Source organism: Canis lupus, chromosome 5 (assembly GCF_003254725.2).
Source record: "Canis lupus dingo isolate Sandy chromosome 5, ASM325472v2, whole genome shotgun sequence".
In the NCBI taxonomy this organism is placed as follows: domain Eukaryota; kingdom Metazoa; phylum Chordata; class Mammalia; order Carnivora; family Canidae; genus Canis; species Canis lupus.
The window spans coordinates 15859992-15872210 of NC_064247.1; the positions used below are offsets into that span (position 1 = coordinate 15859992).

The following is a 12219-nucleotide window of genomic DNA, read 5'->3' on the forward strand; positions in this document are numbered from 1 at the left end:
CAGGTCTAAGGACCTGCTTTGGGGGTGTGTGAGAGAGATCAGATGACTGCCATGGGCAAAAGTCTTCCAGGTTGGAAGGCCATTTGAGGACACAGAATCCATCCCCTAACCAGATGCTCCAGTACTTGTAGCCACAGCAAATACCTTTCTCTGAAGGCAGCCCATTCTGGCCACACAGTTCTATTACAGAGCTCATCTTTAGAATCCGCCAAGTGGTCTGGGTCTTGTACCTTCTGTTCACTGGCCCTGGTTTTGCCTTTTTAAACCACAGGGGTATAGGTGAAGCCCTTTTCCCTTTGACAACCCTTCGACCATTTGCAGACAGATGGCTGCCCACCGGAGGCCTCTCTTGCAGGCATCCAGCACCCCTGATTCCTCTAAGGCTCCCTCATCAATGTCTTGTCATTTCTCCATGAGGCCCCTCCATCCTGGGTTGCTGGGCTCTGTAGGTGGGCGGGCCAGAATTGAAAGAATAGTAGAGAACAGGGGTCTAGTCCCAAACAGGACACTGGGTAGCTCGCTGTGTACCTGGGATGAGTTACTCTGCCCTTCTAGGCCTCATACTCCCCATCTGTAAATGAAGGAGATTGGACAAAATAATCTCTTAAATCCCTCAAGCGTTAGCAATCTAAATCTAGGAATCTCTAGAGACAACTGTGCTGTCTGAGCCGACTCCCTAGAAAGACCTTCTGGCCATAAGGGGCCTTCCCTTCCCAGGGCGTGTCTACAAGGGGCTGGGAGATTAGAGAGTCTGTTTGACAGTCAGCTGTTGGCTCATAACTCCTGGAGCCTGTGGTGAGGGGCCTTGTTGGTTGAAGAATAACTGATCTTTACTGGGTCATACAGATTTCTGGTTGCTAGTGATAGGGGCTATGTTTGTGCTGAGAATCTTTAAAAACCAAAACCCAAACCCTATGTTTCTGATGGGGAAGTGGAGGACTCGGGCGCTTGAAGCAGCAGCACTGCTCCTTGAGGTAGGACTGCTTCCCTAGGGAGATTTGGAGATGGAGATTTTGTGGTTCTCTCCAGGACTAGGGTAAGGCTGCTGGCATTTAGTTGTGGGGGTGGGGGATGTACTGGGGATGAAAGGTTGGAAGCCTGGGGCAGTCCCAAGTAAATAAGAAAAACCATACCCCAAATGGCTCTCCTTCATCAGAAACCCCCCTCGTGGTATGTGTGCACCCTGGAGGCCGTCTGAGTCTAGAATGTAGTGTGCCCTTTGAGAAATGTAGCCCAGAGGGCGGGAGGCCTGGGCTTGACATGCACCTCTGCCACTGCTAGCTGTGTGAACCTAGGAGACTCCTTGACCTAACAGCTTGTTTCTTTTTTTTTTCTTTTCTTGCTTCCCTTTTTTTTTTTTTTTTTTAGTTTCAGAGGTAGAATTTAGTGATCATCAGTTGCATATAACACCCAGCGCTCATTCCATCAACTAACATCCCATTTTGCTATCTATAAAATGGGGTCTTGTGCAGTAGCTACATTGGGGGTTGTTGTAGGGCTTAAACTGTTCATAATGCAAGGAAAGGGCTGCTCACAGTGCCTGGCACAAAATAAATGCCAAAAAGAAATGGAGATGGTGAAGGTTAGCGGTAGAGCAGGTGTGCTAGGTTTGCGGGGAAGCCACAGACAGAAGGCATGAGACTTGGTCTTGGCTGCTCCATCTTGTTGCAGGGCAAGTACCAACTCCGATTGCCTGGAGATGCTCTGACACTGTCTGGGGAGACTTGCTCTTCTCCTCCCCAGGGTGTAGACTTAGACTGTCTCAAAGGGGCGAATGCACAAGAAGCAGGTTCTCTGACAAAGGAGCCAGACCCTGTCTCATGGGTCCTGACCCAGGTTTTGGATGGACAAGGTGGTTGAGCTGAGGTCCCACTGATTGATCTCTGGACCCAGTTTTTCCAGCTGTGGGATAAGAACAATCAGAGTGAGGGCAAATAATATATCTTGTATGAAAACCTTTGTGTGCAAATGCAGTGCAGTAATGAACCTGGCAAATTAACCCAAAAAACTCACCAGGCCACATCTGCATTAAAAAAAAAAAGAAAAGAAAAAAAACTCTGTGTGAGGCCTGGGGGCAGCAGCATGTGGCTATTGCAATGCTTTGTTGTTATTGATCACACCACTATTATTTTATTAACTCGATTACCAAATTAAGTTAATTAAGTGGTGCTACGGTCCCCATCAGCCAAGCCCATGGAAATTGGCTGTTGTTGGAAAAGGTGATTTTGAAGGCCAGTGTGGCAAATCTACTTTTCTCTGGGGTGTGTTACTCTGACTTGTAGGCAGACAACCACCCGCTTCAGAAATAGTTTCCCGGCCCTCTGACAGATTTGAGTGTACTGTTAGGGAAGGATCTGCATTTTTAACCGGTCCTCCAGCTGATTATACAGAATAACATCCAAGAACTGCCTTAAGTAATTGTTGTAGTTGAGAGGTGAGTATTTTTTGTGGGTTATTTACTCCACAAATACCCCTTGCCTGTTACGATGAATACTCCTAACAATAGCAACAAATACTTCTGTGCTGCTAGGCACTTGTGGTTACCACCAACTGTCCTTTATATGAACGTATCCAACCTAACAACCTTTGACGTCACTCCCCTCTTATGGATGGAGAAACTAAGGCACACAGGTGAGGCTATCTTGCCTGAGGTTCCATTGCTTGTGAGTGACAGAAGCAGGGATTCAAACCTGGGGATCCTGGCCCCAGAGTCTGGGCCTTGAACCACTCTGCGAATTGCCCAGCGAGGCCCAGGGGACAGAGTGGTGACCAGGACAGGGAGCTCACACAGCCCTCCAGGGGAGCCCTGCCCACTGCTCCTGCTGCCCTGGGGACCTACTTGCTGTGCCCCGGCATGGGGACCCCTTGCCAGCTCTTGCCCATCTCTGAGGGTAGGGCAGGTTGCAGGTCTAGCACTGACCAGTTGCTCCTGGTTGAAAAGTCCAGTGAATGAGATGAGTAAATATTGTAAAGGAAGAGAACAAAATGACTCACTTCTCCCAGTGGAGGTGGCGAGGTGTTAATATTTCAGTTCCCTTGGGTTGTCATTTATGATGACTGGGGACGATGACATGGGGATAATTCAGTGCCCACCCAGGAGGAGGCCTCAGTTGGCCGGACAGCCCCTCAGCCCAGCCCGGGGGGGGGGCGTGGGGGCCCACGGGTGTCAAATACACGGGGTGTCGGGTTTCCTTTGCCAAACTAATCCGGATGGCCAGACGGGCAGGAGGGCCAGCGAGCGAGTTGACGTGATGGATATTTAGGTTTCAGTGGTGACCCTGGGGGCAGCCCAAATGCCTGGGGGCGATTTCTGGTTTAAAAATATTGCGCTGCTATTTCTACGCTTCTAATCTCCCAGCGATTTGGAGCCTGTTTCCTGAAACACGGCATCGGGGTGGTGCTCCACGTTAAACGGCAGAGAAGATTAAATGGGTTTAAGTCTGGGCGACTGTCACATCACATCCAAGCCCATAACTTCCATTTTCTATTAAAAATCCATTTCCCCCTTTGACCAGAAGAAGCTTTGCTGTTGATCTGAATGTCTCTCTCTTTATTTATGAAGTGTTCCCCCCTCCTCTCCTTCTCTGTAAATATGCCTGCTTCTGTCTGCAGAGGGAAGAAAGGGCTGGGGCTGGGGTAGGGGGAGCGGCTGCGATTTGAGGGGAAGTAGGAGTTTCTGTGTGAGGACATGCTTTCCAAACTGGCACTTCCAGAGAAGTGGTGGTGGGCGGAGGGGTGGGGGCCCCAAACTTTGAACTCTTCAGCGTTGCGACTCGGGCTTGGGATCACACAGACCTTGACCAAGTGTTGGCTGTGCCTCCACTTACCTAGCTGTACCATCTCCCTGTGAGCCTCCTCTTCCTCACTGGTAAAATGAGCCTAACAGGGCCACTTTGCACGTTTGTGTGAGGATTCAGTGAGAGAATGCCCTGGAAGCCTGCAAGCAAGGCCCGTGCCAGGCACACAGCAGGTGCTCAATCAGTGTTACTCTCCCCTCTGTTGAGAGCTTGTACCATTAGCTAAACCACTATTTTTTCAGGGAAATAAATGTAAGGTCAACATGAAGTTAGACACAGGGCTACAAGAACTTGGGAGAACTCAGGCACCAAGCCTGCAAACCTCCGCATTGCCTTCCACCACTGAAGGGCCAATATGCCAATCCAGCTGTTTCTGCCTCTTCTCCCCAAGCCCGGCCAGTGCTCCTGCCTGGAAGGTTCCTGCAGGGTCCCCCAGACGTGCTGTGCCCATGGCTGCCACAGAGGCATTGTTCAGGCTGGCCTCTCTGTGGGAAGGCCTTTGTTTAGATCATCCTTTGAGGCTCACCTGGAGCCCTCAACCCCAAAGCTGTTCCCTGGTCACTAAGTCACTAACATGTCCCCTCAGGGATACTTTCCATGCACACTGCCCTGGACTCTGGATTAACCCTTTCCTGTTCTCCATCTCCTTTATACGCTCCTGGAAGGTGGCACCTTTCTTCCTTGTCTCTAGTGTCTCCCACCCATGGGTGCAGTTCTGCTGAGCATGTGGTCAGTGCTCTGTAAATAGCTCCTGAAAGAACAGGACTTTCCTGATCCCCGGGTCAGGAGGGACCTGGGGAAGGAGAGCCTTGTAGGGTGCAGGAGTCAGCTCAGAGGAAGTAGGGGTGGAGAGGGTCTTGAATTCTGCAGGGTTGCTGAGTGGTGCTGTGCCCTGGTCACCCTTTGTAGTAACTGGAGGCACCCTGGACCCCTCAGGGGTCACTGGGATGTGAATAGCAGTCTTGTCCCTCCTATTCATCCTCTTTATGGGGAACCAAGTACTTCCACGTTCTCTTTTCCCTGCTCTGCAGTCTCAGGGGGGCAGGTAAGATGGTGCAGTGAGTGAGGACACTGAGACTCAGAAAGGCTAGTGGCTTGCCTGAGGTCACACAGCAGGTCTGGGGTGAGCCCCAGGAGGGAAGGCAGCTCCTTAGACTCCTACGAGGGCTTTATTATACCACACTTCTGTGCTCCCCTTAAAGCTTTCTTTTTTTTTTTTTTTTAAAGATTTTATTTATTTATTCATGAGAGACACAGAGAGAAAGAGGCAGAAACACAGGCAGAGGGAGAAGCAGGCTCCATGCAGGGAGCCTGACATGGGATTCAATCCCAGGTCTCCAGGATCATGCCCTGGGCTGAAAGCAGCGCTAAACCACTGAGCCACCTGAGCTTCCCCCCTTAAAGCTTTCTGAGGCTTTGTCCCTGCTCCAAAGATTCGAACGGGGGCCTGAGAAGGAGGGAAAGCCCCCACCATAGAGGTCTTGCCAGACTTCCTGAGGTTGGAATGAGGCCCTTGCTACTCCTTCTTTTATGGTTGGGTGACTGAACGTACCCATTGCTGCTGTGGCCACTCACTGGTACCCTTGTGCCGACTTCATCTTGGCATGAAGCAGAGATTTGAGATTCCTGGTGGTCAGTGCCTCAGTTTCCCCTTTATAGATTTGCTCACTCCTTTCTCTTGGCAGGTGGGGTGAGGCTAAATTAATGTTTATTAGAGGGTTTCTGCATTCTGGGCTGACAGGTGCCTTGTGATGGTAAAGTATGAGCCTGATGTAAGTGCAAAATGCTATTGTTTTACACCTGAGGGTGATGTTTCATAATGGCAATGCACTGTCAGAGCCGTAAGCAGAAATGAATGGTTTGTCTCATCCTCCCCAGCTCCCCCAGACTCAGAAGACAGCAGCTTACATCCCGGGGTGGGAGAAATATGAGGCTACTCACCTTTTGCTATAAATCTGCCGTTTCATCAGCCCTGACAGGTGGCTGGACAATCCCAGTCAATTCATCAATTAAATCTACCCATTTGTAGTTGCTGAGAACCCTGTGTCCTTGGCTCTGGAAGGATCCAAGGCTCAGAGTGCAGGAAGGCTGCTATCACCCCGGGCTGGTGCTCCTGGCGGGAGAGGAGGAGGCCCTGGGAAGGGGTAGTCTCGCAGTGGGGACGTAGCATGGATTTCCAGCCAGGAGAGAGGGAGACTAGGACAGAGTGTTTGGGGTGGGGTTGCGATGGAAGGAAGGATGCGGAGGGGTACCTCGTCCAGAAAACCAGATTTTGTGGTTTGTCCTCAGCGTGGTTCACACAAGAGAGCAGCTCTGTCTCTGGGCCCTGAAGTCAGGCAACATTGGGTTCTGGTCCCAGCTCCGGCACTCACACTTTGGAGAAGTTAGTTAACTTTGAGTCTTCATTTTCTTATCTGTGAGATCAAAATAACAATAAAACCATCTGCTAGGGAGTCATGAAGATTAAGTGAGGTAATATCTTTTTGTGTGTGTGAGATAATACCTATAGTGGGTCTAGGTCCGAGCCTGGACTACAGTTAAGCGTGAAAGTCGTGGTGGCTGTTCTGGTTGCTGCTGGTATTATTATTACGGAGGGCTACATCATCAATAATTTCTTACCCTGTTCTTGAATCAGATAATTCCTGAATTCCTCTTTGTCAGGAATCTTTCTCAGCTTCCCAAGTCCATTTGTCAGGCACAATGTAGAATCTTTCTGTACCTTGATGGATTTTGGCTCCCCCAATCCATAAAGCTGCCATGGAGAGGGTGTCTGATTAACTGGGTTGTCTCAGGAAGCATCCAGAACCCCAGAGTGATGTCCCTGCTCCCACAGGCTAAGCATTGTCTGAAAGTTTGAGTTCATCAGGGTCCCCTCCCACGAAGAGTATGTGTGCGCCTGCAGGTGTGCAGGTACATTAATCCTGTACTTGGCCATTTAAATACAGATGTTGGTGGCCAGGCGGTGTTTTTATTGCAATGGTTACCATCTTCTAATTGTTCAGAAGTCAGACTCTGGGCTCAGATTGCCTGCGTCTGCATCTCAGAGCCCTCACTCATGGGCTGTGTGGTCTCAGATATGTTGCTTTGATCTTTCAGTGCCTCACTTCTCGCGTCTGTAGGCTGGAATGCTAGTAGTACCTGCCACGTAGGGTTGTTGGAAGGTTAAAAGAAGTCATATAAGTAAGCCTACAACAGTGCCTGACACATAGAAGATGCTTCTCAAATGTTTGTTGAATGAATCTCAATAAGGAAATTTCACAGAAGGTGAGTAGGCCCATGGAAAGGGAGCCTGGAAAATTTGGGTCTTAAGAGAAGCCTTCCTAAGCCTTCTTTGCTGACCCATGAAAGGCCGTGATTTCACGATCTTGGAGAATACTCTAGTCACTGTGAGTCAGGCATGTTTCTGGGCTTCTGAGGGACCCCTCAGAAGATGGGCCAGTTTCTTCCTCCTCAGAGCAGCCTTGCACCACCACCAATGCTGGGGCCATCACAAGAGGAGGCAGTGTGAGGAGGAGGATGGAAAGGTGATACCGCTGCCTGTCGGAGAGCCTTTCAGCCGCCAAGGGTGCTGTGCTTGGTGGGGACAGCAAATGCATTTGCTGCCGGGAGGATGCCCCTGACACCCCAGCAAGGAGCCCATGAATGTGTTTTCCAGCACTGTTGCTAATGGCTTCATCATGGCTTTTTATGAGATGATGTGAATTGCTCTGACCAATGAGGCTTAATGGCCTCCCTCAACGAGCTGCCCAGTATATTCTCCCTGGAGGCTCCGCTCAGAGTTAAGCCAAGAATATTAATACAGTCCGGATGCAGGCCCTCCTCCTTCTCATAAAGTTGTGGAAATTGAGGTCAAGTTAGGTCCCCTGCAACGTTCTTTAAATAAGCAGTAGAGTGGTTTGTTTGCTCCTTGATCTTCCTGGTGGGGAGGGAGGGGCCTCCAGCAGGAGACCTGGGACTGGGCCCCTCTCTTCTCCTGCCTCGGCCCCCCTTGTTCAGAGGTGGCCCTTAGCAGGGAGGGCGGGCCAGATTCCACCATTCAGGGCTGCGTCCCGTTGGGCAGGAGACACTGAGGCCACGTGCTGGTGTGAGGGGTACAGCCAGCTGTGCTCCCAGTCAGGTGGCCCTGCCCCAGGCAGTCAGGCAGCTGCCCTCCTGAGCCTGTTCTCCCGGGGGACAGAGCGCTACAGTGGGACCGGGCCAGAGATGCGTGAGGTCTTTGCAGCCCTGTCCATCTACCCCCCGCGTCTCGCAAGTGAAGGAGCGGAGGCCCAGGGAGGGCAAGGGTCACCACAGTCAGTGTCAGCACCAGGTTAAGAACCTGGGTGGGTCTCTAGCTTCCTGACCTAGATCTTATCCACCCACAGTACTGCTGGCCCTTGGCCTCGAGAGGTGGAAGACTGCTCTCAGGGTCTCCTGCAGTTTTCTTTGCTCCAGGCGAGCATTCTCCTTCTCCATTCACCCTGCACCTTTCACCTATGGTATGATAGAGAGTGCATGAAGATCCTTATGGGGAGTGATGGGTCAAATTTCAATTCTGTTGCTTCTTAGCTGTGTGATGTCTGGCAAGTCACATTACTATTCTCAGCCTATAAGAGGGAATGATTAGGGCACCTGGGTGGCTGAGTGGTTGAGCGTTTGGCTCAGGTCCTGGGATCAAGTCCTGCAATAGGCTCCCCGAGGGGAGCCTGCTTCTGTCTCTGCCTATGTCTCTGCCTCTCTCTCTGTCTCTCTCATGAATAAATAAATAAAATCTTTAAAAAAAAAATTAAGAAGGGCAGCCCGGGTGGCTCAGTGGTTTAGTGCTGCCTTCAGCTCAAGGCCTGATCCTGGGGACCCGGGATGGAGTCCCATGTTGGGCTCCCTGCATGGAGCTTGCTTCTCCCTCTGCCAGTGTCTCTGCCTCTTTCTCTGTGTGTGTGTGTCTCATGAATAAATAAATAAAATATTTTAAAAAAATTAAGAAAAGGGAATGATTAAAAAACAAAAGAGGCGATTGATGCCAGGCCCTCTCAGGATTGTGCAGATAGATGCATGGAGGTTATGGGCATGTACTTGCTTGCCGTATAGTAGGTGCCCAAGAAATATTTATGACCTAAGCAGTATTAGCATCTCTCCTAATGTCAACAGTGGGTGCCAATAGTGGATCATGGCTTCAGACCCTTCAGCCTAGCAGAGTGATGGCCAACCTCTTCTCCGTGGGCTTCGCTTGGCCTGGAAAGTGAGATGTTATAACTTTTGCCATTTGTGGGCTAGGCTGGAAACTCGTGGGAGGGGGCAGGAACTGTCTCACATCTCTCCTTGCCGGTGCCTAGGGTATAGTCAGCGCTCAGTAAGTGCTTCCTGGGTGACTGGCCTTTGAACCATGAATGAGGATGGGGCACACACGCCTCTGGGTGGTGGGAGGTGAGTATGGGACCGTGGCTGATCCAACCTCTCCTCTCACCTTCCCCACAGCTCGCCCTGAAGATGTTGGCACCAGCCTCTACTTTGTAAATGACTCCTTGCAGCAGGTGACCTTTTCCAGCTCCGTGGGGGTGGTGGTGCCCTGCCCGGCCGCGGGCTCCCCCAGCGCGGCCCTTCGATGGTACCTGGCCACGGGGGACGACATATACGACGTGCCACACATCCGGCACGTCCACGCCAACGGGACGCTGCAGCTCTACCCCTTCTCCCCCTCCGCCTTCAATAGCTTTATCCACGACAATGACTACTTCTGCACCGCGGAGAATGCGGCCGGCAAGATCCGGAGCCCCAACATCCGCGTCAAAGCAGGTAAGGCGCCAGCCACCTGCTTCCTGCTGGGGAGCTCTGTCTTAAGGGCAGTAGTGATGGGGAGCAGCTACAGCCCCTCGTTCTGAAGACACATGTGTGCCCTGCTCGGGGGGTGGGGGTGGGTGCGTGGAAGGAGTCCCTCTCTCAAGGGAAGTTTTCTAGTTCTTTGGAATCCTAGCTCCCTGCTTACTGTGTGTCCTTAGGCAAAGAGAACACTTCTCTGAGCCTGCATCTTCTCCTCTGCGAAGCTGATGCCGGTACCTGCCCCGATCATCACTCCCTGGGCTGGTTAACTGAGATAGCGCTCATGTAGATCACGTGGTTGCTTCAGTGCTCGGTTCTTGGAAAACACCCAGCAAGATCCTTTCTTTTCAAAACCCCTTTATTGAAATAGCTAAAGAAAAGTGCACATAAGTAGATAGCTTGGTGAATTTTCACCAACTTTAATATCGAGATCAAGATACACAATATCAGCACCCCAGAAGCCCCCCTCATGCTCTGTCACCACTCCCCTGGGGGAAACCATTGTCCCGACTTCTAACAATACAGGTGTTTGCCTATTTTTGTACTTTATATAAATGGAGTCCTACAGTATGTATTCTGTTGAATCCTTTGCTCACTATTATGTTTGTGGGATTTATCCCTGCTGCTGTGCGTCATTGAATGGGGTTGTTCATTGTCATGGCTGTGTAGTTGTTCTGTTGTTCGACTTTACCATGTTTATTTATCCATTCTGTTGATGGATCTTTGAATATACTATATCTCATGGGAACTGGCATTTAGGTAAAATTCCTAAAGGAAGATTTTAGCGGTGAAGGACATTGGTCTTTGGAAGGGTCGGTGGAGGCAAGGAAGTAAGGAGTTTTCAGCTGTTGTCTTTAAAGAAAATAGAGAATCTCATTTCTCAGGGTTGGGTCAGGAGGCGAGGGATTGGCTTAGATCAGCTCCTCTTAATTAGGATGTCGTGAGACACTGGTGTGTATGATCAGTTGTAAGGTGTGCCTTAAAGAGTAAGAGAACCCTGAAGTTTGGGGAATGGTCCTCTTAGAAGGGCTTTTTGGGTGGGAGAGGACAGGTGGTGTGTTAGTTAGCCCACCGTGATGACACCAGGCTTGGGTGCGCCATCTTTACTGGTGGATGTATGGGGCAGAGAAGAGGAGGTGCCAGGGAAGGCCTCCCAACCTGCCTGCCTAGGAACAGATCCTGCAAGTTCTGTCACTTCCAGGGTCCTTCTGCTTCAGGAGTGTCTCTCATAGTCCAAGGTTCCAAGTAGCTAGGAATGGGTATATAGAGAGGGTGAAGTTTGGGTGGGCACTCTTAATTAAAGAGCTGGTCTTCATCCTATTGGCTTGCTTGGGGATAGATGTGAGCCCTTAGAACCCAGAACCGTGCTCAGGGCATCCATCCTGGGGCTCCCCATGGGACTACTTTTCAGGAGTCGGTCCTCTGCACTGTTCCCATGACACCACCAGGTGCTGGGGTGGGAGCCCTGAGGCCAGGGTTTGGTGCAGTTCTGGCCTCCTCCAGCACCTGGAAGATTGGGCTAAGAGGAAATAATGGCCTATTTCCTGTTACGTGCCTGTCACTGAGTTAGGAGGCACTTTTCACAATAATCCTATAAAGTGTTTCTTACAAATAAGAGACTAAGACAAGGAGGGGTTAGGTGGCTTGCCTAAGGGCACATTTGAGCCCATTGTGTAGCTGTAAGGACAAGCAACATCTTTGAGGTGCTTTCCTGGGTCAGATCTTCTACGTGCATCATCATCATTGTTGTGTCCTTTTATAAATAAGGAAACTGAGGCTCCGAAGGTTAACTGGCTGTAGTGCAGGGTCACTCAGCTGCCTGGAGGAGGAGGCTGGGTATGCTTGCTCTCTTCTCACCGCTGGCTTCTGCTGGCTCCCTGGGACTCCAGCACATAAATCCCAGTTTTTTTCTAGTCTTCCACGTTGCTTCCCTCCTGTGTCGGCTCCCCCCTCGGCCTCCTGTGTGCTGGCCCCAGAGAACTGACAGCAGCTTACTCCTCTCCGCCTTCCCCGCCTCTCCTCCACCTCAGCTGTATCTCTTCCCCACCACAATCACCACATAGGGAGACGGGAAAGGAGAGAGGCCTGGGGAGGCCAGGCAGGGCTGGCCTGACTAGAGACACAGCCAATTAAGTGGCTCTTGATGAAGCCGGAGGGGCTGCAGGTGCACAGCCAGAGGGGCTGCAGGGCCCCGAGCATCACCCTGGCAACCGTGGCAGGGAGAGCAGGAGGGCACGCTGCCCAGGTGCCTGCTGAGGGACAAGGTCGGGAGGCAGCGGAGATCTGGATGCACTAGCTCTGCTTGGCAGGAGGGGTGGAAGGATGGAGTGAGCCTGGAAGAGGCCAAGCAGAGGAGGACATGGAAGAGGCAGAGGCTGGCCCGCCCATGGGACCTGATGTGGAGTGGCTGTAGGTGACAGTGCCCCCCAATACTAGCCTTGGGACTGAGGCAGAAGACCCCAAGCTGCACACGCTGCAGGGGAAGGAAGGAACAGTTCTGGAGGGAGGGGCAAGGCTGGGGATGAGGCTGTAGGCAGTGTCAGGAGGTAGGAAAAACAGGAAGGATTGTTTGTTTTGGAGAATCTTGAAGACCATCCATTTTCAGAAACAATCATAGTTTTAAACA

At 51.2% G+C, this 12219-nt stretch overlaps 1 protein-coding gene across 1 annotated transcript in view; it reads left to right on the plus strand.

The window, feature by feature from the left end:
- The window catches only part of DSCAML1 (DS cell adhesion molecule like 1), a 344526-nt gene that overhangs the window by 7027 nt on the left and 325280 nt on the right, over positions 1-12219 (plus strand). The window contains 1 exon segment of the mRNA XM_025465371.3: positions 9252-9569. Coding sequence (XP_025321156.1) covers positions 9252-9569 — 318 coding nt within the window.